The 26,792-nt window shown below is 35.9% G+C and overlaps 1 protein-coding gene across 2 annotated transcripts; it reads right to left on the bottom strand.

Annotated features, from left to right (window-relative positions):
- Positions 1-481: 481 nt before the first annotated feature.
- Positions 482-25,925, bottom strand: MSH5 (MUTS-homolog 5). Of its 2 annotated transcripts, none has more exons than XM_022295607.2 (34): positions 25,890-25,925; positions 24,786-24,817; positions 24,298-24,392; positions 23,976-24,056; positions 23,829-23,901; positions 23,588-23,651; positions 22,607-22,761; positions 22,404-22,505; positions 22,311-22,338; positions 22,205-22,236; positions 22,055-22,112; positions 21,378-21,464; positions 21,198-21,254; positions 19,934-20,035; positions 19,806-19,850; positions 19,335-19,412; positions 18,995-19,045; positions 18,827-18,908; positions 18,004-18,077; positions 17,820-17,919; positions 17,471-17,567; positions 17,310-17,399; positions 17,155-17,219; positions 17,000-17,058; positions 3,284-3,360; positions 3,122-3,208; positions 2,821-2,882; positions 2,638-2,699; positions 2,219-2,272; positions 2,050-2,135; positions 1,382-1,413; positions 1,202-1,225; positions 846-961; positions 482-727 (listed from the first exon to the last, which is right to left on the bottom strand). In XM_022295607.2, the coding sequence occupies exons 1-34, from the start codon at positions 25,923-25,925 to the stop codon at positions 647-649; spliced, it is 2,424 nt and encodes an 807-aa protein (XP_022151299.1). In that variant the 3' UTR covers positions 482-646. The 2 variants fall into 2 exon arrangements, with proteins under 2 accessions (XP_022151299.1, XP_087975041.1); XM_088118915.1 differs by having other exon boundaries at positions 17,471-17,570.
- Between the last annotated feature and the right edge of the window lie 867 nt (positions 25,926-26,792).

A 26,792-nucleotide genomic window follows, 5' to 3' on the forward strand; every position in this document is an offset into this window, starting at 1 on the left:
ACCATATTATAACTTGATTAAAAAAAAAAAGCTTCCAAAAATGGATTAATATTCTACGGAGATTTTTTTCCCTTTTTAAATGAGAAAATGTGTGTAAGACAAACCAAATTAAACGCTGCCAACAATACCTGAAAGTTTCTCTGGAACAAGGCTAAAATTGAAATTTCCCAGTTAAATTATAAATTTAGTTCATGAACCTTAGTAGTTGTTCAATTACGTCCGTTAACCATAAAAGGTTTTATTTACGTTCATGAACTTTCAATCTTGATTCTAATAAGTCCTTGTGGATGACACCATCACTTAGATATTAACTGACACGCTGGTTGAAGAGTAATGACTTTACACAATATGATACAAGCAACTAGGCCAACTAGATAAATTAGATTTAACAGGCTGAAAATTTTGGTCTAAAATTTACTATGTCTAATCGTCATTTTTATTCAATCAGCATAATCACATCGTGTCAAATCATCGTTCTTAGTTCAACCAGCATTGGCACATCAATATTTAAGTAACATGGAAGCTACAAGTTACTATAATAAAAATTATCTTCTAAGTTTGAAGACATAATTGAAACTTTGTAAAGTCGTATGAACTCTAAATAAATGCAACCATCATAAAGGGAAATATGTTCGATTACCTTCGATTAAGAAGGAAATATGTCCTGGAAAAAACAGCTTAGATCACACCTGTTAACATCAAGTCCCAGCAACTTGTCGACGGCATCCTGTATTTAGTTCAAAGATCAAACGCATCATCATTCTGCCAACAGGTGGTGAGGCATCATAGATAGATCAAAGTTCAAACTACACAATTTAAGAATTGAAATTGAAGGAAAACTCCACCTGGTATAGCTTCTCTTGAGCGGATAAATTCTCATTTTGCAGCCGCTCAACATGTTTATTATTCCCCATGGCATCCAAAACAAATGCTGCTCTCTTAATAACCTCCTCAGGAACGCCTATACAATTACAAGTACGTAAGGATCAATTTGCAGCAATAATGGAAGCAAGAAGACCACTGTCATTATGGTACAAATAACCCACAAGTTTTTATGACATTGAGAAATTCTAAAGCATACTTTGGGCGGATTATTCGCACGGGGCAATGGGGTGGGGTGAGGCATCTAACAAATTTTTACTTTCAATTTGAAGAATGCAAAATATTTAAAACTCATCTGGCTATGGGCTTTGAGATATACCAGCAAGAAGTGCACAGTGTAGACCTACAGGATATAAATTTACACGTCTCAGAAAGAATTTTCTAGAAATGTATAGATGCATTCATATACTTAGCGAAGACAGATTGCAATTGGAATGTATGTCTGTATGTATCTATGCAAATGTATATGCATATAGATGTATTTATATAATTTACTTACCGTAGCTAGGAAGAGCGTGTCCTGGGACCAGACTGCAATGGGGGAAAACAAGAACATCACCGTCAAACTTAAGGAAGCTGAATGTAATGTGTCCTAACATTCTAAGGCTAAACTAGGATTACAATAATGACAGCATGGCTCTAAGACAACATTCAAAGATAATGCATAGATGTCAACTGTACTGTGGTACCCTGGCTTCTACTGAATTAGAATTACCCAGGACTAGAAAAATATATAGAACTTGTTGTTCAGGTATTCAAATTCAAGTAACAACAATGGGTGTTGTTGGGGGACTTCTGCCAACCCAAAAACTCTATGGAAGAAAACCAACAGATAAAGAAAAAGTAATTGAGCTGTGTATAAATGTTTCCAATTTCAATCTCTTTTCCTCTCTTATTTTTAGTTATGAAGAATAAGTGGATATGAAAATCTCCCATTTCTAGTCGTGCGTGTAAGTTTTGAGACACAAGACAAAGTAGTTTCTTTTCTTGTTTGTAAATTTCAAAATACAGAAGAATAAACGGTTAAATGTCTATCTTCTTTTTCCATTTCAAAATTGAAGAAACTAATAGAAACACAAAATTATGAAAAACAATGAAAAGAAGGTTACCAAAGGAAAAGCTGGGATTAATAGCAATCTAACAGAAGAGGAGTATATCATATATTACCGATAAAGAAATACAATATCTTCATTTCCAGAGCAATCATTTTCAGGTCGTATGACACTCATGTTGTAGAACTTGATCCTTTCACACTGCAATAAATGAAAAGGGGCATTAGAAAATTCATGTCCCAAGACAACAGACTTTTGGAATAGAAGAACGCAAAATGAATTACCATTGGCAGTAAACCCTCATTAATTAGCTCAGTTAGATGAGTGCACACCAGCACCTGAAAACATGAGCAATCATTTCAAGGAGTCCCTATAATCTAACCCTATGTAATTAAGAAACAAAATTGTGAAGGTCTTTCATTTTCCAGAACCAACTTCATAATATTATTTTTTTAGTTTTGTCTGTCCTGAACTTTTACAGTTATTTCATTTTAGTTCTTGTCCTTCCAAATAAGTTCTTGTTTAAAATTTTTGCAGTTGAATATTAATGCTGTGTTTATTAGAAAAGTTATGTGTCACCATGCATACTTGGGTGTTTACATGTATTTGTACTTGTACGGAGTTTGAAAATAGACGACGTCCAACTAAATATGAGGAAAGCAATTAAAAAAAAAAATCTGCAATTCAGAAGAGGAAGTCAAACCTTAGGAGAAGCATCAGAACTTGCAAAATGATTGATGGTTCCACCAAGAAGACCAATGCCATCTTAAATGCATAGAGAAAACAGTGTGAAGTTACTAACATTAAAGACACTGCAACTGCCGAACACGATCATGCCCAAGATATGGAAAGCATATTCAAATTGGTGTACATTGGCGAGCCTAACCTTCTGTAAGAGTACCTTTACCAAATTCATCTATCAGGCACAACGATTGACATGTTGCCTGCCTGAATTTTTCACGATGGAAGTATTTAAGATAGAAGGGTTAGTGTATATTCTTAATAAAGTATAATCAATGATAGAGAGTAGCAGATTCAATACTAAGGTCATGCCATTACTCAAGCACTCCAGTCTAAATTTCTACTAGAAACATCAGCTGCACAACAATCAACATTCATTCTAGGAAAATCTTGCAACCTCAGTTACTACTCTGATTGCAAGCAGTTAGGAACTTTATCGAGTGTACCTCAGCATCATCCCAACTTGATGCAAGTCAATCATAAAAGTTGATTGTTCTGCAGTCATATGCTTGCTTCCCATAGCACAAAATATTCTGTCAATATTGATAAGTAATTATTTAAATCCAACACTGGTACGAAGGAAGGTAGTCATTATATGCAAGACAGACCTATCAGTCAAGCCTAAAGTTGCAGCCTCTGCTGGAACAAAGCTTCCTATATGAGACAAGAATACAATAAGAGCAACCTGGAAGGTGGAAGAAGAAGAATAACTGGGGTTAGAACTATGCAGGCTTGTAATTCTCTCTTCAATTCATTAATTCTACGGTAGTAGAATAGCTTGCCAATAGACAAGAAAATCTAGCATCCAGAATTACAGGATTTCAAGTGTCAAAAACTCCAAGCTTCCAAATCCAGCCTGACCTCTTCCCCGCTCTCCTCGCTTATTTACAATTGGCTATCATTTACTATCTCAAATACCAAATTTGCACAAGTGTCACAATGCTCACGCAATACCACATTTACATGTCAAAATACTTAAAATCCTTGGGGTAAAGGATGGAGCCAGAAATTTTCAAACTTTTTTTTTTTTTTTGGAACAAAAAAACAAACTTTTCATTGATGAAATGAAAAGGAACAAAAATTGTCAAGGATACAAACTCGCGGAGGGGTGAAAGGAAAAATAAAAATTTAAAAGATACAAATACATAAATCGAAAGCATAAAACAGAGACCAAATAAGCCAGCTAAACAGAACAAATAAAAGCATCCCAATTACTAAATATAAGAGAAGGGGAGTAGTGTGAGAATAGCTCGGAAAGGGAACACCAGTGAGATCCTTTGAGTTTGGCAGATGAAAGGCAATCTATAGAAATTTTCAAACTTTTTATATATAACATTCAATACTTGAGAAAAAATAGAAAAAGAAAAAGCTTTAAACCTTTATATACACACACACACATTGCTACAACAGGAAAAGAACCATAAAAGCTGTTGCCAGTTTCTGCTTTACATACTAGGCAGTATTAAATCACTGCGGCAATATTTACCTATCTTAAGCACTTGTCTGAACAGATTTTAATGCATTGCTGGCTTCTCCACAGTTGAATTTAACCTCTTCTAAAATCTTATCTTTAAGGAGTTGATACGCAACATCATTAGGAGTCACTAATCTATCTCAGCTTTTCATCTTAGGGGCATCGCTAACATATGGTGACTTGAAAGGCATAGTTTTAGAAAATGAATGACATGAAATCTTGTTCAAAAATTTGGCCCAATGGATCCAACACGATCTTGAATATGTATCCAGACAATCAATTTACCAATAAGATCGGTCATCTGTTTGGGATATATTCTCCACCATTTTGCGTCCCTTGTAACTTGAAAGCTTTGCAAACTATAGTACTAGCTGATGGACCAAGTCTGTAATTATTAGCTATTGACAATTGTATAGTAGTTTTTTCATACCTCCAGTTATAGCTATCTCTGATTGATCATTCCACGAACCGCCCCTTGCCTACTTAAGTAGCTGTACTTTATCCTCTGCTCTCCATACTGCCTCCACTACCCTACTTAAGACCATTAGGATCGACCATCCACAGCTCCATCTTAATCTCCAGTTTAGTCCATTAATAAGTTAACCTTTAAACGATTCCAAGGAATGTCTTTAAATGGCTAAGCTAATATCTCAAATTGTCGTTGATATTCCCATATGCTAGTATACTGTCTCATAGCCATTAATTTTTTACTGAGATAACCTTCTTGAGAAGATTGGAACCTTCTCATCACTAAATACTTTAGTTGTTCCCATTTTCTGATCGTGGTCAACCATCCTTTTACTGGAACCAAGTGGCTATAGTCGATTCGTTTCTCATTCAGTTTATTATCAGAGAAGTACCTTTCAGTGCGAAAAAATCCAGGGGATTATTTCTGTCAAAAATAGGCATCTTCGTTCCATGCACATACGCATTCATATCCACTATTCTTCCCTTCCACATAAGTGTTTTCTGGAGTCCCAATTGTTGCTTCTCTCAACCTGTCTCCTTCCATTCAAAATGCAGTCAGTTTCTATGCACTCGAGAGTTGCCTGCAATTCTTTCTCCAAAAGTGTCTGTCCTTTTAACATCAACTTTATTTCCCCTTGCACCTCCAACTAAATAAATATGTTCTATCTTCTACTGCATCAATCCATGCATTTTCTTAAGTAGCCGTTCGGATTGAAACCCTCTGATACAAATTAATAATTCCCCATCAATTCATTAGTTTTACTAAGTAGAGTAGTACAATAGTACACTAAATAAGAAAGTCTAGCAGCCAGAATCAAAGGATTTAGATTCTAAACACTCCCAGAGTTACAAAATCCAGCTGACCACTTTTCCATCGGTTAAGATTTTTTTTTTAATGCTCACCCTATTAAGAATATGAATTGTTAAATTATATTTGTTATCTTTTAATTTCTTATTGCGTTTATTTTTTAATAAGTTAGGGTTTTCTTGTTCCAATAGAAAAAGGTTTTCTTATCCTAATAGGTAAGGGTTTTGTTTTGTTCTTCTTCTTAATAGCTATAGCTGCTATTTATATCCTTGTATCAGCTCTTTAAAGAATAAGTAAGAATTATTTTCTTTTCTTATTAATTAACATGGTATCAGAACCTTGTGACTTTTTCGATTGGCCTTCATTGCCGATCAATTTTGATTGACAGTCATTGTTGGTCAATTTCCTGCTATTTTTTGGGTTCAATAGTTTTTTCCTCGATCGTTTTTTCCTCGTTTGTGATCTCCGCCTGAATCCATCTCACTCGCCGCCGCCGCCGTGTTGCTACTGCGTAGCCGCCGCTGTTGTACCGCCGACACCACTTGAGCTCACGCCGCCGTCGGAATGTCGTGAAAGATCGTCGCAGCCGCCCTATTTCAAGGATTCGAAGCCGCTAGTTGTCGTCGGATTAACCATCGTCAATCACCGCAGTCGCCATCGTCAGTCGTCGCCGCCACCATCAGTCGTCGTCGTCAAAATCTAGGTGTACCGTTCGTGGTGGAAAATTGACTCAACTGACCTAAAAGAGTTTCTATTTTGCTCAAATAACTAAATTATAAAAATTGACTCAACTGACCCAATTTTAACTTTTCTGACATTTCAGAGAGTCTGTAATTACGAATATACCCCAAATAAATTGAACTACAACAAATCTGGCACAGAATCACCTAGGTTGGTGTAATTAAAACCATGGGCGAGTTCCACTGGCCATGAATTTATTAAAGTACCACCAACTTAATAATTCCTCACCAAATTTTTGTACTATCATTTATTATATACCCACACATTCTCACCGAGTGCAGAAAATAAAAGTATGTTTCAGTCCGTATTGTCCAGAAGCACATCTTTCACGTGGTTTTGAAGAACTTCCACACCTTTTCCAACATTTTTCACATCTTGAATCCATGAAAGGAAGTTAATTTTTCATCTCTGACACCTTGAACGAGGTTAGTTTTTTATTGGTTGATAATATTGTTTTCAATTCGTCTAGAATATGATATATTTAGTTGGAGTAAATGGAATTTCTGAATTTTTATCAATATTTTTGTCGGTAAAAGAAGTTACGTAAGTCAATGATTCATGGCCGTGTTTATTCGTTTAATGGCCGTGATCAATGGTTTTATGATTAACGGCCGTCGTTTTAGGTCGATTGCATACAGATAACCTTGATCGGCTCACGACCATGGTCCATTTTGTCGATTCGTGACCGGGGTGTTTAGGATCACGGCCATGGTTGTGTGATTAATGGCCGTGGTAACATGTTACCTCGGTCGTGGTTCTTAATTGTTTGATTCATGGCCGTGGTTGCAAATTCCCTCGGCCGTGGTTGTGTGATTAATGGTCGTGGTAGCATGTTCCTTCGCCGTGGTCCTTTATTGTTTGATTCATGGGCATGGTTGCAAATTCCCTCGGTCGTGGTGCTTATCATCTGTTTCATGGCCGTTGTGACATGTTCCCGGGGTCGTGGTCCTCTAATGTTCGATTAAGGGCCATGGTTGTATGTTCCCTCGGCCGTGGTCCTCTAATGTTCGATTATGTGCCCCCACTCGTGTTTGTGCTTTATATTATGGTCGTGTCTGAAACTAACACGGTCATGGTGACTTTGATTACTTATTACTTGTGTGTTATTATTATTCTCCATGCAGGATGCGTCAACTATTTGTGATCTATGGTGGCAAGTGGAACGAGGCTAGTACTGTGTACGAAGGTGGCATCATGGGTGGGCTAGATGTTGATGAAACAATAACATATGCCAACCTAGTAAATGTCTTGCACATGCTTACTAGAATTGATCCTGACCAATTTGGTCTTATTGTACAGTACGTATATAGATTTGATTTTCGGTACGAAGTCCCAAACTATCTAATATTTGATGACAGCAGTTTGATATTCTATTTGAACGGTCCTCCCGATCCGTCACAAGTATCCTTGTACGTAACCGTCGTACCTAAAGCATCATATGGTAGTGGGAGCAGGAGAGGAAATAATTTTTTCGAAACCCATACATCGTCTTCATTCCCATATTACCCAAGGCAAAATGATCCATGTTTCGGTCGTTCTATTTCTATTGACTCTCCTCTGGATGATGTCGGTCTTCCCTCATTTGTCCCACAGATTACACCATTAGCCGATAACGTTATCCCATGTAACCTAGACGACGACGAATCTCCATATTATGGTCAACTGTACGAGAACGAGGTTGAGTACAAATTTCAGAGTGATGATGAGTATGATTATGACGAATATCGTACCGAGGATGGGATTGAGGACGATGGTGGGAATGGGTATGACAATGGGGAGGAGGATGAATATTATACCGAGGATGTGCTTGACGAACATTATGAGAATGAAGGTCAACATGTTCATGAGTCGCATATAGTGAGTGGGAATGCACCTTATCAAACTGTTGAAGAAGTTGTTTCACGTCCGATGCAGAATATCATAACTGGCAATGGGTTCGACTTCATAAGTGAAATTGCTGTTAAGGGTATTTTCCGTTCGAAGGAAGAACTACGCTTCAAACTGTCTGTGCTAGCTATGAAGTTGAATTTCGAATATAAGGTTAAAAAATCGACAAAGACATTGTTCACTGTTGGATGTACCGAGCAAGGTTGCAAATGGGGTTTGCGTGCGAAGAGTATCCAAGGTGGTGACTCATTCATCATTTCGAAGTTTAATGATGTTCACAAGTGCAAACATGAAGTACTGAACCGTGACCACAGGCAAGCTCGGAGTTGGGTGGTTGGTCAGTAAGTGAAGTCCAACCTGGAGGATGTCAGCCGTCAGTACAGATCTAAAGACATTATTAACGACATGTGAAAGAACTACAACCGCACAGAGAAAGAAAGACATCAAATCAGAAACCAAAACCGCCGATTTCGAGCCCTAGAAGTACCGCAAATACTAAAAAGGCGGCCATTGAAGGAATGAAAGACGAAAAAAATCACAAATGAGTACAAAAAAACTTTTTTCTTGCCATAAACGAGACGCAAATACCAAAAAAAATGTGCTAACCTCGACGTTTCAGATATAGGAAGCGATTCGGAACACAAAATTGCAAAAACCAGTATAAAGTGAAGTAGAGTAAATTGGATGGGCGAACACGAAAACGAAAACGGAAGAAAAGAAACGAAGATGAAATGAGAGGATACCAACGGTTACAATTTCAATTGAGGGGTATAATTGTCATTTAATTCACGGCAGTGGTCGTACCTTTCAAGGCCATAGTAAAGCAACCAATTTAACCACGGTCAAACCGCGCCCATTGGTTGTCTTCATGAACACCACGGTCGTGGTTCTATTTTTCACGGTCATGGTCAGCTAACAAAAACCACGGTCAACCCCAGCTCATTGGTTGTATTCATGAACACCACGACCGTGGTTCTATTTTTCACGGCCAGGGTCAGCTAACAAGAACCACGGTCAACCCCACCTCATTAGTTGTCTTCATGAACACCACGACCGTGGTTATACTTTTCACGGCCATGGTCAACTAAACAAGAACTACGGTCAACCTAGCTCATTGCTTGTCTTCATGAACACCATGGTCGTGGTTTTACTTTTCACGGCCATGGTCAGCTAACAAGAACCACGGTCAAACCCAGCTCATTGCTTGTCTCCAAGAATACCACAGCCATGGTCCTATTTTCCACAGACCCAGCTAACAATCGTGGTTTATGGTTCACGGCCATGGTCAGGCTAACAATCATCGAACCATCGTCGTGTTAATTCCATCACGAACGTTCAGATTGAGGTCGTGGTACTATAATTTAAAAGGGGGAAATGAATATACGATTCTTAGCCTCAACCTAGACTAATATACGAACGAAAATATTAAAAAAAAGAGGGGGAAATTGCAACTTCTTATTTGCGTTCCAGATTGAGACTAAAATAGTAATTTACCCCTTCAATATTATATTCCAGATAATAAATTGGGTCAGTCAATTTTTGTAATTGAGGTCATTTGAGCAAACTATAAACATTTTCAAGTTATCTATGCCATTTTCCCGTTCGTGGTTGCAGGTTTCTGAAGTTTGTGTGGCTGCTGTGCTTTTAGGGTTTCAAAATAAAGATGAAGCATTTTTGGTCCGGCTGGGGTTCCTCAATTCAGTTCAGTTTTCTGGTCTGGTTCTGCCATTTTCGGTTCGGTTCAACATTTTTGTTCTGGTTTGGCCCTTTTCAGGTTCGGTTCAGCCTTTTTCGATCTGGTTTAGTTTTTTCCAGTCTGGTTCGGTTTTTTATTCATTCGGGTCAGCTTGTCCAACCCGGTTCAGCTTTATATAAGTTTGGTTCAGTGCATCCCGTCTCAATTCAGACCGGTTTCAGTGTTGTTCTTTATTCTTTCCTTCGTTATTTTGGGTCTTCATATTTTAAGTTGCAGATTAGTCTCTTTATCAGCATCAATGTCGCAATCCATTGGACAAATATGAGATAAAAAAAACTAAGGAGCTTTTTAGAAACTTTGGATAATGCTCCTAGTCAAGGTACAGGTTCGGTAACTTTGACAGGTACAATTTCTCAACCTAAACATGGTACCTGGATGATTATTCTAGTACAACTGATCATATGACCAATAGTAGCTATCATTTTATCTCTTATAGTCTTTGTCCAAGCAATAAGAAAATTTCTACAGTAAATGGTACCTTATTAATAGCACATGGTATCTTATTAATATAAATTCAAATATTACTTTAAAGAATGTGCTTCATATACCACGTTTAACTGTTGACTTGTGTGAGAGTCCTAATAGGGATAGTTTGGGAATATTATTAGTAGGGGTATTATGTTAATTAGGTAGGAGTGACTTGTTATAAATAGGGATAGTAGGGAGAGGAGAATGATATCTTGGAGAATAGCATTTTGGTGAGGACTTGAGAGAGTTCTTTAGGAGAGAGAGCCCTCTCAAAAGTCTATCGATATTGTAATTACTATTTTGCATTGCAATATAATATTCTTGTTAGGTTCTTGTATTCAGATACCTAACAAATTGGTAACAGAGCAAGTTCATCCTGGTCATGGATCGTGATCGTGTGTTGGAGTTCATGCTGAACGATCAGAGATGTCTGGCCGAAGAAAGTGATCTTATGAAACAAATGCAGCAAAAAATAGAAGTCGGGCTACGAAGAATAGAAGAAGTGCGAAGTATACGAAAAGCAATTAGGCTGGGATATCGAAAGCAGGGGCGAAGAGTGGCTGGCAGGCGACAATCGTATCCAAGAACGTGGACTGAATCTCGATGGAAAATCAACCGAAGGGAAGGAAAGTCTTTGGGCGGGGATTCCTCGAGAACAGAGAAGAAAAACTTCCATCAACAGATTATGAAGAGGTAGAGGACAAGGAATTGGTAGGATGGGAGTAGGTGGCGATGGAGAGCGCGACACGTGAAGGGAGGGGGAGGAGAAAACGAAGGCATTAATCTCGTCGTTGGAAGTGCGAAAGGAAGAATTAAGAAGAAATCAAATGGCTGAGAAGAAACGACAACTTTTTGGCGGGATCAGATTTGAACGGGGGTTGTCGAGTAAAGAAGCGGCGCAACAAGAAGTTGGAGAACGACGACGGCCAGCGACGGAAGGGTGAACCACATGAGGGAGGGGACAAGGTTCTGGCGTGCGTAGGACCTGGGGGGTGCGGCGGCCGGCGGATGAATAAGCATCGGAAAAGATATTGGCACAACAGGGGTGGGCGACGGCGGAAAGGTAAACTGCAGGGGAGAAAACACACGAAGTTAGGGTTAGGGTTACTATACAAGGAGGCTCCTGGAAGAAATAAAGTTATTGGGCTTGGGCTGAGGCTAAGCCAAATTAAAAGTGACCAATTTGGTAAAAGTAAACACATCCTATTATGTTTTTATAATGGGAGGAGGAGTAGGTTATTATTAGGGATTAGTACATTGATGTGTTATTTAAAAATCCTAATTACATAAAAGGAGGGAGAGAATGTATAGAATTTAAACATGTATCAACCCTATTTAAGAGGTACCCATCATGTAAATTACTTAAATAGTCTCTTGTATTTCAAAATTGATTAATTAGAAGGTTATAATTTAGATCCCATCATTTTAGGTTAACGATACTTTCCAAAACAAATTAAAACACCAAAACATTAAAAACAAAACCCTAAATTCCCCAAAATTGAAATCATAACCTCCCAAAATATCTCCAAATCCCGTCCAAAAATCTCCTAAATTCGAAATCTAAGAACTTTTTTCGCTTCATCCATGAGACGTTTAAAATTCAGTTTTGGAGGACCCTTTCTACATTACTATAGAATATATGCGTTTATATCTTGTATACAACTATAAGATATATACACATATATAATATATACCTATATATACGAATATAATCGGGAATACTAAGAATATGAAACATTTAGAACTTCAATTTTCTATACACATAAACAAAATATATCCCCATATATACCAATCTTAACGGAAGACTAATAATTACAAATGGTATGGAGGACCATTTCTACATAACTATTAAGATATGTGTATACACATATAAGATATATTCACATATACAATATATACCTATATATACGAATATAATCAAGAATACTAATACTGTGAGACGTTTAGAACTTCCATTTTCTGTACATATACATAAAATATATCCTCATATATACCAATCTCAACGGAAGACTATTAATTACCCATGGTATAAACAGAAGGGGGCAGGAGACGAGGAACACGCTGCACGACGTCGGAAACGTCCAAAGACATCGACATAAAGTTTATTCAGCGACGGGAATTGAAGGTTTGGACGTGTCTGGGGGAAGAAGAAATCAATACCTCGTTGATTTGGTGTACAATGAACGGCGTTGGAAACCTGCAAAGATGTCGACGGGAATGAACGGCGACGGGAATGAACGGGAATGAACGGCGTTGGAAACGTGCAAAAGAAATAAATACCTTGTTCATAAAAGCCCTGAAGATGGAAAATGAAGGTCTGGCAGCCGACGTCTTTGCACCTTGGAAACGAATACAGCGGTGAAGAAAATCGACTTTGTAAGTCGGCTCAACAAAATAGACTAAAATTTGAGACCCACGATGACTTTCATCGCAGATCGACCTATGGGAGATCATTTTAGGAGCTTGTCCAAAATAAACAAAAACTCATTCTCTCATCTACAATCCTACTGAACTCAACATCTTGCTGCGCCATCTATGGAACTTTGTGTGTCACACTAAACCGAACAAATTCTAGCACTTGGGAAGTGAGCAAATCCAAAAATCCATCATGGATGCCAATTTTTATTTCATTGTGGGAGTTCACATTGTGGGTTCTGGTTCGAAAGGCGTTCGCAAGACTTATGCTGTTTTGGTCACAAGGTTGGGTGAGAATTGCAGTTTTCTTATATCTACAAGTCTGGTCGAGAGAGACGGACATGGATGTAAGGGTGGTTGACGGGCTGCACCTACATGGGGAGATTCTTTATGTCTACTTTGGTATCATCAAGAATCGGGAGTGGGGACATCTCAAGCCGAAAATCACTGAGATAGGATTGAGACACTACTTCGGCAGATTCCTACTTGGGAAAACAGAGAGTTCTGTACATGGCTAACTTGGGAACAACAAAACCAGCCTTTTGGACCATTCAAGATGATTTCTTTCGACTTTCAGGCGGCAATTCCTTGTTATTGCTGTGTTGTTGAAGATTATTTTTTCAGTCGGCATCTTTTGTTAATATGGGTTGGGGGCGAGTATGAGAATTTTGTTTAGTGTTTGTATGCACACCTTGAGGACAAGGTGTCTTTGAAGGGTGGGGTAATATGAGAGTCCTAATAGGGATAGTTTGGGAATATTATTAGTGGGGGTATTATGTTAATTAGTTAGGAGTTGTTATAAATAGGGGTAGTAGGGAGAGGAGAAGAATATCTTGGAGAATAGCATTTTGATGAGGACTTGAGAGAGTTCTTTTGGAGAGAGATAGTCCTCTCAAAAGACTATCGATATTGTAATTACTCTTTTGTATTGCAATATAGTGTTCTTGTTAGGTTCTTGTATTTGGGTACCTAACAACTTGATCTCAGTAAAAAATTTGATCAAAGATCTAGGATGCAGAGTAACTTTTTCTAATTCTTCTTGTATTCTACAGAACTAAAACAATGAAAAGACGATTGGACTTGCTAAAGAAAAAAATGGTCTTTATTATCTTGAGGAACCTACTGGTCAGGATATTGTTCCACTCGCTCTCACCTCACAAACTCATCATATTTCAAGTAAGCTATGGTTGCACCATTATAGACTAGGACATCCCTCATTTAGAACCCTTAAAATTATGTTTCCTGATTTGTTCCAAAATATTCATCCTGAGTTAATTCAATGCGATGTTTGTGAATTTGCTAAACACAAACGGGTCCCCTTTCCTAGTAATAATAAAAGGGCATCAAATGCACGATAAAAATTTGAATAAACCTGTAATGGTACAGTAGCAGGAGGATTTGGGTTTAGCACTCAAATGTATTTTTGTTGGATACTCGAACATCCAAAAGCGATATAAGTGTTATCATCCTCCTTCTAAAAGGTACTTCATCTCTGCCAATATTACTCTTACGAAGACACCAGCTTCTTTACCTCACCTTATCTTCAGGGGGAGGAAATATTGTTGGAAGATAAGGATGATTTACCCATCCCTAACCTCACATTTCCTTCACACCCTTTACTATCACCAGTACTAAACCCAAATCCATCACAAGTACTAAACCCCACTGAAATTCTAGGGCCATCTAACCCTCTTGCTATTGTACCGTTACAGGTTTATTCAAGAAGGAACACTGAGCAAGTCCAAGAGTCTGAACATATATCTAGAACTGAAATTGTCGAGAAAAGATTCAATGATGAACCATACATTACAATATCCGCTAATAATGAATCAGATATAGATTTGCCTATCGCCTTGAGGAAACGAAAACGAACTTGCACTCGGTATTCATTGTCACACTTTGTATCCTATGACAAACTCTCAAGTCAGTATAGAAGCTTTGTGGTTAACCTTAAATAAATATTCCAAAAACATATACAGAGGTTGTACAACATGAAGAATGAAGACAAGCAATGAATCTTGAAATGCAGGCCTTAGAAAAAAATAAAAACATGGGAGTTAGTTACCATATCTAAAGATAAGAAAGCAGTAGGTTGTCGATGGGTATATACTGTGAAGTATAAAGCAGATGAAACACTTGAGAGGTATAAAGCATGATTGGTTGCTTAGGGATATACTCAAACTTATGGAATTGATTATCTTGAAACTTTTGCACATGTTGCCAAGATGAGTACGGTACGAATACTATTATCTCTTGTTATAAATCATGGATGAGATATGTTACAATATGATGTAAAAAATGTTTTTCTGCATGGTGATCTTGAAGAGGAAATTTATATGGAAGTTCCACCTGGGTATGAGACAGCAGGAAATAAGGTGTGTAAACTAACAAAAGTATTGTATGGACTAAAGCAATCTCCTAAGGCGTGGTTTAGAATTCTTTCTCAGGTTACGAAGAAGATAGGCTACAAACAAAGTCAAGGAAATCATACATTATTCATAAAGCATTCTACTGCAGGGAGTGACAATACTAATTGTTTATGTAGATGGTATTATTGTCACTGGTAATGATAATAAAGAACGAGATAATTTGAGAAATTGTTTGATCCATGAGTTTGAAGTTAAAGAACTTTTGGGATAGAAGTCGCATATTCTAAACAGGGCATATTTTTATCACAACAGAAGTATGTGATAGACCTACTTTCATAAATAGGAAAGCTTGGTAGCAGACCAATGGGAACACCGATTGATCCAAGCATAAATTATGTGCAGTCGAAGAGAGTCCTCCAGTAAATAAAGAAACTTACCCAGGTTAGTAGGAAAATTAATATATCTATCTCATACAAGACCAGATATTGTGTATGCTGTAGGTGTGGTAAGTCAATTTATGCATAGTCCAAAAGAAGTTCACCTTCAAACAGTGTACCAGAAACTTCACTATTTGAAGAACTCCATTGGGAGAAGATTGTTGTTTAAAAAAGACGAGAAACTTAATCTAGAAGTTTATACAGATGCAGATTATGCAAGATCGATAGACGATAGGAAATCAACTTCTGGTTATTGTACCTTTTTTGGTGAAAACTTAGTAACATGAAGAAGTAAAAAGCAAAATGTAGTTGCAAGATCAAGTTTAGAAGCAGAATTTAGAGCTATGACATTAGATATCTATGAATTACTTTGGATAAAGATTATTTTAGAAGATTTGAAAATTCCATGGAAATGGCCTATTAAACTTTACTGTGATAATAAGTCTGTCATCAACATTTCACATAATCCAATTCAACATGATAGAACCAAACATGTGGAGATTGATAGCCACTTCATAAAAGAAAAGTTATACAATGGCCTCATATATGTACTACATTTGTGCCAAAAAATAATCAAATAGCAGATATCCTTACGATAGGATTGAACAACAACTTTGAGCATTTGGTTAACAAGTTGGGAATGGAGAATATTCATTCACCAGCTCAAGGGGAGTGTTAAATTATATTTGTTATATTTTAATTTCTTATTGTGTTAATTTTTTTTAATAGGTTAGAGTTTCCTTATTCTAATAGGAAAGTGTTTTCTTATCCTAATAGACAAGGATTTTGTTTTGTTCTTCTTCTTGTAGCTGCTATTTATATCCTTTTATCTCCTTGTATAAGCTCTTTAAAGAATAAGTAAGAATTATTTTCTTTTCTTCTCAATTAACATGAATAAAAGATTAAATGTCGCTTAAGTTGTTAGATGGAGTGGTTTTTTAACACCTTCCTCCTATTACAATTTTCTATCATTAACTCACTCACATACTATACTGGATAAGCAAACCTGCAATGATAATCTCACGATAGACAATTTCATATGTACAAAATACTAAAATATCCCTACAATATCTACTACTCCCTTGGTTGCCCCAACTCTCCCGGACTTGCCTTAAAGGCTCCACGAATACACAAAGCATCAATAACACATGAATCACAAGAAATATAAACTTAAAAATAATGACAGTGTGCATGAAAATTGTTCTGCCATATTTAACTGATCATTCGAGAAGAATGGCCTAAATCAGTGGCAAGTATGTGCCAAGGATAATCAGCTATAACTTTGCAAGAAGGGGTGAAAGCACTTATAAGTTAACATCTTCACTCTGCAATGGATTATCTTTGAACATATCTATACCTTTAAAGACCATATATGGACCCATATTGTTACTTCGTTTGCAGATGGAAACTCCATGGAAAGAGAATAAGTTTACCAAATATGCATTAACGTGGAGAGAAACAGGAAGACAGCACACTGCTTTAGAAAGGAAAAATTATTCACCTGTTTTATGTAGATACTTTTACCAGAATAATTTGGACCAGTAATGATATTAACTCTTCCTGAAAAGACATGAACTTGAAAATTAATAGGAACGGATGCGTGTTTCTAGTTTGAAGTTGAATACAGATATGTAATGCAATGCACCATCAATTTACCATGATCAAAAATCGTCGTGTCATTTGGAATAAACGTATCTACCGCCATTTCCTGCAAAGCATGCCTACAACAAATGTACTATACTGATCTAAGTATTCTTATCAAAGTATGCCTAACTATATTCAACGTGACCCGTTGATCCAAAAGTTCCAACCTTCCATTCTTTATATCAAGCATGTTATCCGTAGTTAAAACTGGCCTTGCATAGTTGTTCTGACGAGCAATAAGTGCTAGTGATAAAAAGCTGTACAAAACCATGAAGATGATTGATGTATGTTCAAAATGCACAAAGTGTATGCGGGAGAGCATAAGTACCAATCAAGTTCTGCTGCAAAATCTACAGCCTTGAGCAGATGCTGAGAGAAAACAAGTACATGTGACACCAAGTCTCTGATAATTGCCCTCTCCATATCTTCTAGGCATCAATATAGGCAAGGTCAAAGAGTAAGTTAATGGACATGACTATGGAAACTAAGATTAATTACTCTTCCCTTTCTTAATTTCCAATTGTGAAGTGCTAACTTTGTACATAAATTGGAATTTAGCACTAAGCATAAACTTTTATTCAATTCTTCTGAACTATATACCAACCAACAAAAAATCTTAAAATAATCTGCTGCAAGAAATTAAGAGAAATACGAACAAAGAGAATGAACAATAATACCTAAAATTTTATGATAAATGTCTCCAAGCAGATTGTCCAATTCTCGTGTTTTTGGACTATGGTAAAAGTATCTCTTTATCTCTTCATCCACATCAGAGAACTACATTTGTAAAGATTTTAGCTAAAGCAGATAGAACACTATCAGAATTATCTGTTACAATAATTCGATCTAACATCAACTTACAGCAAATTCAAAATCTCCTAGGGTCTCTAGTGTGCTTTCGTCAAGTTTCTCTTCAAATATGCACAATAGATATCCTGGAGGAGGGGAGGGGGGTCGGCAGGGGGAGAGAGAGATATAAAAGTCCAGGCTCCGATCTCTTGAAAATGAATGAAAGAACGAAAACATGCAATATATGCATAACAGTGACATGCTATATAAAACAAACTTTTCTTTCTCCTTTCCATTTTCACTACATTAAAGGATGGTAGTAATTATGCCCTGGGCTCTTTTCATGGGAAGACAGCACATTAATAATCGGGGCGGCTGCACATATAACAATTTGACCCAAAATAATAGCAAATCTAGCTTAAGCTGAAAAGAATTTGCAAAATATGGGAGAATTTTTAAAAAGACCATAACCATATCTTATCCCGCAAGTCCATCGGTGATAGACATCTATCACTGATAGAAACTAATAGATGTTTAACAATAGACATTGATAGACATCTGCCCCAAAAACTGTAATATTTTTAAAATCTTATTCCTTGTACTATATTTGTAAGTTGCCACCCATTATAATTCTCCTTAATAATCTTTTTTTTTAGTACAACATTGTGGGGGTGGGGGTTCGAACTCATGACCTTCTGGTCAGAGATAGGTGCCTTAACCATTTGAGCTATGCTCGGTTTGGCACCCATTATAATTCTCCTTAATAATCATTGCATTAAATCCCTTTAATAGGCCATTTCATACACTCAGCCTCAATTTTCCACCAAAAATGCCTACAAAATATGGATAGTTTGAAGAAATCTTTTCAAGTGAATGCTCTGGAAAGAATGCGGACCTATTTGATGTATGTAGACTATACAAGGGGCAAGCTTGTCTTTACACAGCTGAGGAAATTGAGCAAGTTCCATTGATGAAACCTGTCAAAAGTGGTGAATTTATGAAGAACTCATTTGTAAATTCAACTTGTGAACACTTTTTGATGTTTAAAATATGCAAAATGCACCTCCTCCAAAAATTCAGGCAATTCCTCGTAGATTTGCCTCAGCTCATCCAACTATTAGCCATCCAAAAGAAAAGTATGTAAAAGTCTATTTCCAATGCAATCCAGAAGTAAAAGTTAAATACTGTCTCAGATTTAAATTGTTTATTATAATTCATAAAGATAACAAAGTGAACTCTGTGCATGATACACTAACATCTCAACTCGATAAACTAACCTCGGAAAGATGACAAGAAGAGAAGAATCTGTATTCCCGTTGGGCAAGAAAAATATGTGCAGTAGCTCTAAAAATATAATAATATTATGGTAAGAAGAGCAGTTTAACTGGATAATTATCCCTCACCTCATCACAAAAACCCTCCTTCACAATTGTCTCATATGACCTCTCTTTGCTTCTACTAACATCTAAGACACCAATAACCTACAAAATGAAAAGTCAAATATTATAAGAGATCCATTAAAGCAGACAGAAGTGCTTAAAAACCAATAACCTACAAAATGAAAAATCAAATATTATAAGAGATCCATCAAAGAGGACAGAAGTGCTTAAAACACCAATAACCTACAAAATGAAATTCAAATATTATAAGAGATCCATTAAAGAAGACAGAAGTGCTTAAATGTCAATCCAATGCGCTTGTAGAAAAGCCAATCATAGTAATGTACATTTGATGAGCATGGTGAAGGGATGCTGACTAGTTCCACGACCCAAATTATTAGAAGAAATCCATAGTTTCTTTCTCCATTATTGCAGAAACGTCAGCAGATTAAACAGAAATATAAATAGAAGACCAGAGAAGTAAGAAATAGTAACCAACTCATAAACATAAGCCAACTCTGTGGTAATGCATGAATTTGCCTGCAATAAACAAAGATTTACAGAAGACTCATCAAATATTATTTTGACTAAAGAGAAAGTGAATCAAAGCTAATATTGGGTACCTTCTCGACCATGTCCAAATTCAAGTACTTCATGTTATCTCTAAGGTTCTCTGACATGCCAACTTCAAATATCTTGTTCACGTGCAAAAGTGAGCAAACACTCTACAGTAGAAAAAAGACGAAGAACAGAACATCAAAATAATAGGTTAAAAAAGTTATTGATTACAAATCGGTCCACAATATGGAGGGGCAGAGATGAAAGATTATAAAAATGTTTTCTCCTATCAAATTCAAAAAGAGAAAACAACAATTTCCAGTCATCACTCCCTATTCAAGATTGTCATATTTTAATTTTATTTTATTTTTCAATAGACTAAACTTGACTGCCAACTCCCCCTGAATTTACTTTGCAATTTCTCCTCATCTTATAAAATCAAATGATAACTGGAAATACCATTAACGAGATGGAAGAATTTCTACCATGCTTTCAAGGAAAAATTGTTTTCCCTACCTCATATCGATAATGATTTGAAAAGATTGTGTAATGAGTTTAACAGTAAAAGATGGCAACTTATTCGATAAACGGCAGAATTTAAACGTGACGCACAAGTCAGAAGCAAACTAATGATGAGAAACAGTTGAGACATGTAAACAAAAATGTGATGAACCCGAACAACTCACGATATATTGAAATATAATAAGATATAAGAACTACAATGACTACCAAGTAATTCGAGGTACTTGGACCCTCCCCTCTCTTGAGTAAGAATACTCAAGCCTAAACCATACTACCAATGGCCTACCTTCACCCTTTCCCCCTCCCTCTATTTATAACCAATTCCCAAACCCAATTACTAATATACCCTTAATACCCTAATAATATCCCCAACTTAACCTAATAGCAATCATATCAAAATGATGCAACGATTTTCTCATACCTTTGACTTGGATGTTTAACTGACACTTGAGCAACCACAAAATCATAGTTCTAACTTCTAAGTGTCACTTTTAAAGTGTTTATAGAGGACTAAAAGTTTTTTTTTTTAATTTAAATTTGCAATGTTTGGTTAAAATTTTAAAGAGTGTTAACCTATTAAAAGAAAAACTGGAAGTAGTTTGAGAGAAATTCTAAAAGCCAATAAAAAATACTTAAATCTACATGAAACATTTAATTAGATTTCTCTCAAAAGTGCATACAAAAATGTTTCACTCAAAAATACTTTTTCTCAAAAATCATCCCAACCTCACCCGAGTAGTTTGCACAATTACTGATTAGTCAGGTAATAGAGTCAAAATATCATAGCATTTGAGGAGGTTAACATACCTTCAAGAATGCTGTCCAATCACCAGAAGAATATGTTGAACTGGGAGAATTGAATTTCTTCCATGAAAAAAATTTACAAACATATTAAGGCAACTACAAGCAAAAAACGACTTTCTATCATGTATGCTGCCAATGTATTTGATGAGTATAAATTATGAAGAATAGAAGAAGCTCTACTACCTTCAGTATATGGGGAATGTCTTTCACAATCTTTAGAGTTTCGCGTAAGGAATGCATCAATTCATTGGAAGAAAGAAAAAATGATATCTTTAATGTGTTAAAGAAGAAAGGCATTTTCATACTGTTTTTTTTTTCCATAATTTTACAATATTATATATAGGCTAGACTTGTGTCTAGTAGCCTCTGAACTTTGAAAAGTGTCTAACATATCCTTACTTTCAATTTTGTGTCTTATTAGTCTTTGAACTTTAAAGAGTCCAATAAATCCCTAAACTTTCAATTTGATGTCTAATAGTTTTTTGGCCCTTCAATATTTTTTAAGATCCTAATAAGGACCTCTTAGACATAAAATTAAAAATTTAGGGACCTAAAATCTTTTTTTGAAAGTTTAGAAGCTTATTAGACACACAACCTTAGAGGTATGGAGAACTATTAGACACAAAATTGAAAGTTTAGGGACCTATTGGACGTTTTCTAAAGTTCAAATAATTATTAGACACAACCATAAAAGTTTATGGACTAAACTTGCGATTTAACCCATAATATATATTCATTTACACACTTTAAGGGTAAGCCGTACGGTCCTTGTGCATTTCATATCTCAAGACTCTAATAATGCATTCATCATCTCTGGAAACTGTTCGACACTTCTATACCGTCAAAGAATGAAAGGATACAGCATTAAGTCGCTTGTTCAAATTTTCAAGATCCAGTAATGGCCTCAGGAACCAATTTCTAAATGAGAACATCCATTATCAAAGTTTTTGGATTAGAAGAGATATATGGACAAAAAGGCTGTAAGTAAATTCATAGTAAAAAATGTGTACCTCAAGAGGCGTCTGCCCATAGGTGTTACACACTGAAATGAGGAGATTGAATTAACTGACGGTGTACGTGAGCTCCAAAATTTAAAGTAAACCGACAGATACAAACCTTATTCATCATCCCAAACACGGAGAACCTGCAACAAGAAATATCGGTTTAGTTTCCTTCAGAGAAACACAGACGAGTAAGTTCTCGAATCACCCTTCTTTAGCTCTTCCAATGCCCATATGGCTCGGATGTTTGTCAGTTTGAAATATCTGCAATGCTTCCAAAGCTGTTGCATCAAGTTTTAGAAATTTGTTTCTGTTTTATATGTAAAGGAGGGATTAATATAAACTTCTTTTGTTTCTTAAATCCAAACACAGAAAAGTAACTGGCTTTTCAAGATAACGGTAAAAGGATACAATGAAATTTCTATGACAGAATCAATAGTTATTGATGAAGTTCCAAGTTCCTTTTGTTCAAGCGACTCTACGATCCTTTCATTCTCCAGTATGGCAAGAAGACCCCCACTAGCACGAATTTGAATATCACTTCCCGTGTCCATCATAGAACTCAACTATACTTGTTGGAAAGGAGGAAACACCCCCACCCCCCAACAAAATAATTGTTCAATTTCAGATAAAAATTAAATTGCTACTGTAATGGAACCAGAAAGCCAATTTTAGATGAAAGAAAAATATTAACGGAATAAAAAATCTCATATCGCCACTAAGGTTATCCACTAACTCAATAATGAAAGGAAAATAAAATAATAAACAGATAAACATTAGACCTTTTTTAGGTTAAATACACACAAAAAGGACAAATATATGGAGAAAGGTTGCTCTAAGAATGAGCAAAAAAAAAATTATATTAGAACGAGCAGAGTTTGATGGTGTGTCTGTTAGCTATTCTAATAGATTATGTCGTAATTCAGACTAACGTACTCCAATAGCAAGTTAAACCATTTTATGATTATCAATATTCATGGGGTTCCATCTCAAAACTAATTGGCAATGAGAGGAGTAGCTCATGTCTATTATAAACCATTGTTAGGTCCCTTCTTTTATCAATGTGGGATCCTTAACATACCCCTCAAATGGTGCCTCTTTTGGGTTCACCAATCTTTGATCGGATCCCATTTTGAACCGAATGCTCGTTTGAGCTTGTGGGCTCTAATACCATGTAGAGACTTTAATAATGAGAATATAGAACATTGGATTCTCTCCAACCTTAGTCTCTACAATGATTAAGTTCAGTTCATTCAAATATTTACAGAATAGGATCGCCAGCTCAGTAGGCTCTAGCACTGCTTTAAGATATACAACTGAAATTCTACATCAACAATAGCCATAATATAAAAGTAAAAAGGTCTGAAAAATATCTATCAGTAATCAACTTACATAACAAATTCTCTCCTTAATGTTTAATCCATCATCCATTCCTGTTACCCGTAGGTATATCAATCTGCGCAGCAAATATTGAGGGGAGCCAATAAATGAACTAACTCGGTAATAGGGTTGATGAGAAGGGATCCAACTAGCCTGTTCTAAATACAAGTTCCATTTTATCCGGAACATCCAGCAATATTCAAATATTTTCTAATAATTACTGAAAATCAAACAATATGTCTGTGCTTGATACCTGTGCCAGGCCTGTTCATAGCTGAAAATTGAACTCTTCACAAGCTTCAAAGTAGGAGCCTCAGACATGCCGTCTGCATTGCTTAGAAGTGTAAACAAAGACCGAAGGATGAAATTCCATTAATAAACTAAGTAAAAATCAGCATACCACTCCGTTGCAAAGCAGCCAAGAAAGACTCTTCACTTTTAGTGCTGGTATATATCATAAGGGGCTGAGCTTGATATTTCACTGAATCGACAAAAAAAAGGAAAAGAAGAAGCAAACATGATGTACAAATATTAAGATTTAATAACTGCAGCCAAAGAAATTTGTAGAAAAACGCATGTACACAGTGGGACCAGTACAAAAGCAATTATTACTACATCTCCTTAAAGTTTCCAGCAATATTATCAGGAAACACACCAAATTGAATTAAACCGTATCAGAAAGCTTACATCCTTACAAGTCACAAAGAGACTTGAGCTCGTACCTAGTTCAATCAGAGGAAAGTCCATGCTACCGTCTTCCCAAACTTCCAGCACATGAAGCTGCCGAATGCTAGAATCATAGTATGAAACTCCCACTCTGAGGAGAGAACTTGCTGTGTCATGCATGTCTTACAATTCAAGCATGTGATCAATGCAGCAACATGTAATGTACATTTATCTCCTCCTTTTACCAAGGGAACCTTTTTCTGTTTTGCCCTTACTTTCTTATCTTCAACTATTTACTTTGTTTCTCTTGGAGCTTACAAAAGTTATGAAAAGAAATCACGTTTTAGCTTTTTTATGGTAAATACCTAAGAATAAGACTACTAGTTTCTTGTAAATATGTTCAAGCATTTTACGTCACATATTTATTGCCACTAGTTAGTATCAGTATGCATAATAACATACAAAATCCCTCACATACTCTTGATACTTACAAACAACCAAACAAAGGTAGAAACCAAGATTTGTATGGTCGGGAAATCCTCACCTCTGTCCATGTTTAACACAAGCCATGTATATCTGTTGTTCAACCCAGGGGAATAAAAGGGGCAACACAGTGAGAAAGGTGGTGATAAACTACTAAAACCAGTGAAGAACATTTCTCAATTCAGAGTTGTCAGCATATATGAAGTGAAATCGCTTATTAGAAAGAATGTGCAGCGGATGAAGTCTATAGCTTCGATATAATGGAAGATGGACAAATTCTCCACCAATTTCTCATGATGCACCATCAGTTCTTTTTCATCTAATTCTTACCAGATCTAGAACTTGTTACATATCATCACAGAAACTGATTTACATAAAAAGGAAACTCGAGGAATATATTAGAATTTGCTAAATTTTGGTCACTTGAAGTCTTGTATTTCAAGATACGGTGAAGTTCAAAGGCAAGAAGTTTTCATGTGACAAGTTCGACGCAATAGATAACAATATCTATCCATTGAAAAGCATAATTAGAGTAGAATTGTGATTAGTTGAGTTATTGAATGGCTGCAAGCATTAATTAAATCAAAATGAAATTAATTCGCTGTATACATAGATTATGAAGAAACCAGTCTCCATATCATCTCTATTTCTAGCTTTTCCTAATTTAGAAGATAAAATACAGATAAAATTAACGTGATTTGCTGTGCTCAATGAAACTAATAAATCTGGTTCAAATGTCCGAAAGAATCAACTGTTACACGTTTATCTATGCTCCTAAATTTTCTCAGTAGCATCCAAACCTTATTAACTTACATCGAAGAAAACAAAATCCAAAATAAAATTCGAAAAGGCAGAATCGATAGTCCAGGCTCCTTCAAATGTATTGCATTCTCGCTTTTCGATTTTCATACAGTTACACTACAAGCCAATCACAGTTTCATTTGCTTTCCTTTTCAGCCATTTCTCATTAACCAGATATAAATTTTCAAACAGAGTAATGCAGAGATGATCGAAATTGCATTCTAATTTTTCTCGTTCCATCCAGATACAATAGAGAAGAATAATCATGCTTTAGATTAATCTCGCGTTCCTCGATTCCTCATAGCAGAAGAAAATTGTGAAACAGATAAATGTAGAGAGACGAGCAGGAAGAAAAATCATCAACCTGAGGCACCGCTTCAGTTTCGTCCATTTCCTCCATTTTTTATAAAACAGGAAAACCTGAGCGTCTACTCCAAACGAGCGCGCGAACTTTAATTTATAGCTATATTTAAACCGGGTCGGGTCGGGTCTTACAAATTCGGATCGGATCCATTCAATCTCCGATTTTATGTTTCCGAAAAACAAAAAGGAAAAGGAAGACTGAATTGAGAACGAAGAGAACTTTTTTGGCGGGAGAAATTGCAAAACTAAAAAAAATAAATAAGTAATAATAAAATAACATAAAAGGTTTTGTGCCGTAGGAAATTTACCCATCTTTAAATCTTTTAAGCTGAGTTTGGTTGGTAATCAGAAGACAAAAACTTAAAAACGAGGGATTCAATGAAAATCAGAGTTGTATTCTTCGTTTTCAGTGTTTTTAGATATGCGTTTGGTAGCATATTTGGTAATTGAATATCAATTCAAAAAATATTCAATGTTTGTTTAGCAATATATTTGTAAACTAGTAGTAGTTACATACTAAATTTTAGTTTAATCTAAACTTATATTAATTAATTTATTAACATTTTTTAATGAATTTGTATAATTATTATTTTACAAGTTTATATAATTTAGAATACATTATATTTTACATGTTTCAATTTTAACAAGCATAAAATGAGTTTATTATATGAAGTAATATAATTTATCAAAGTTTTTTATCTTTTTAATGTAATCCTACATCTTAAAAATTTCAAATTCTGAATCTAAAAACACTGAAAACATAAAAAAGTCGTTTTCAGAATTTCAACTGTTTGGATCACAGAATGTAACAACCCGTATTTTCTAATACGGTCATTCTGACCAAATGCGGAAATGTAACTTTCAAGAAACCTTAAGAACTAAAATTATTCAGTGGAAGCAATTT

Source organism: Momordica charantia, assembly GCF_013281855.1.
Source record: "Momordica charantia cultivar OHB3-1 chromosome 10 unlocalized genomic scaffold, Mcharantia_2.0 BLBB01000010.1, whole genome shotgun sequence".
Lineage (NCBI taxonomy): Eukaryota > Viridiplantae > Streptophyta > Magnoliopsida > Cucurbitales > Cucurbitaceae > Momordica > Momordica charantia.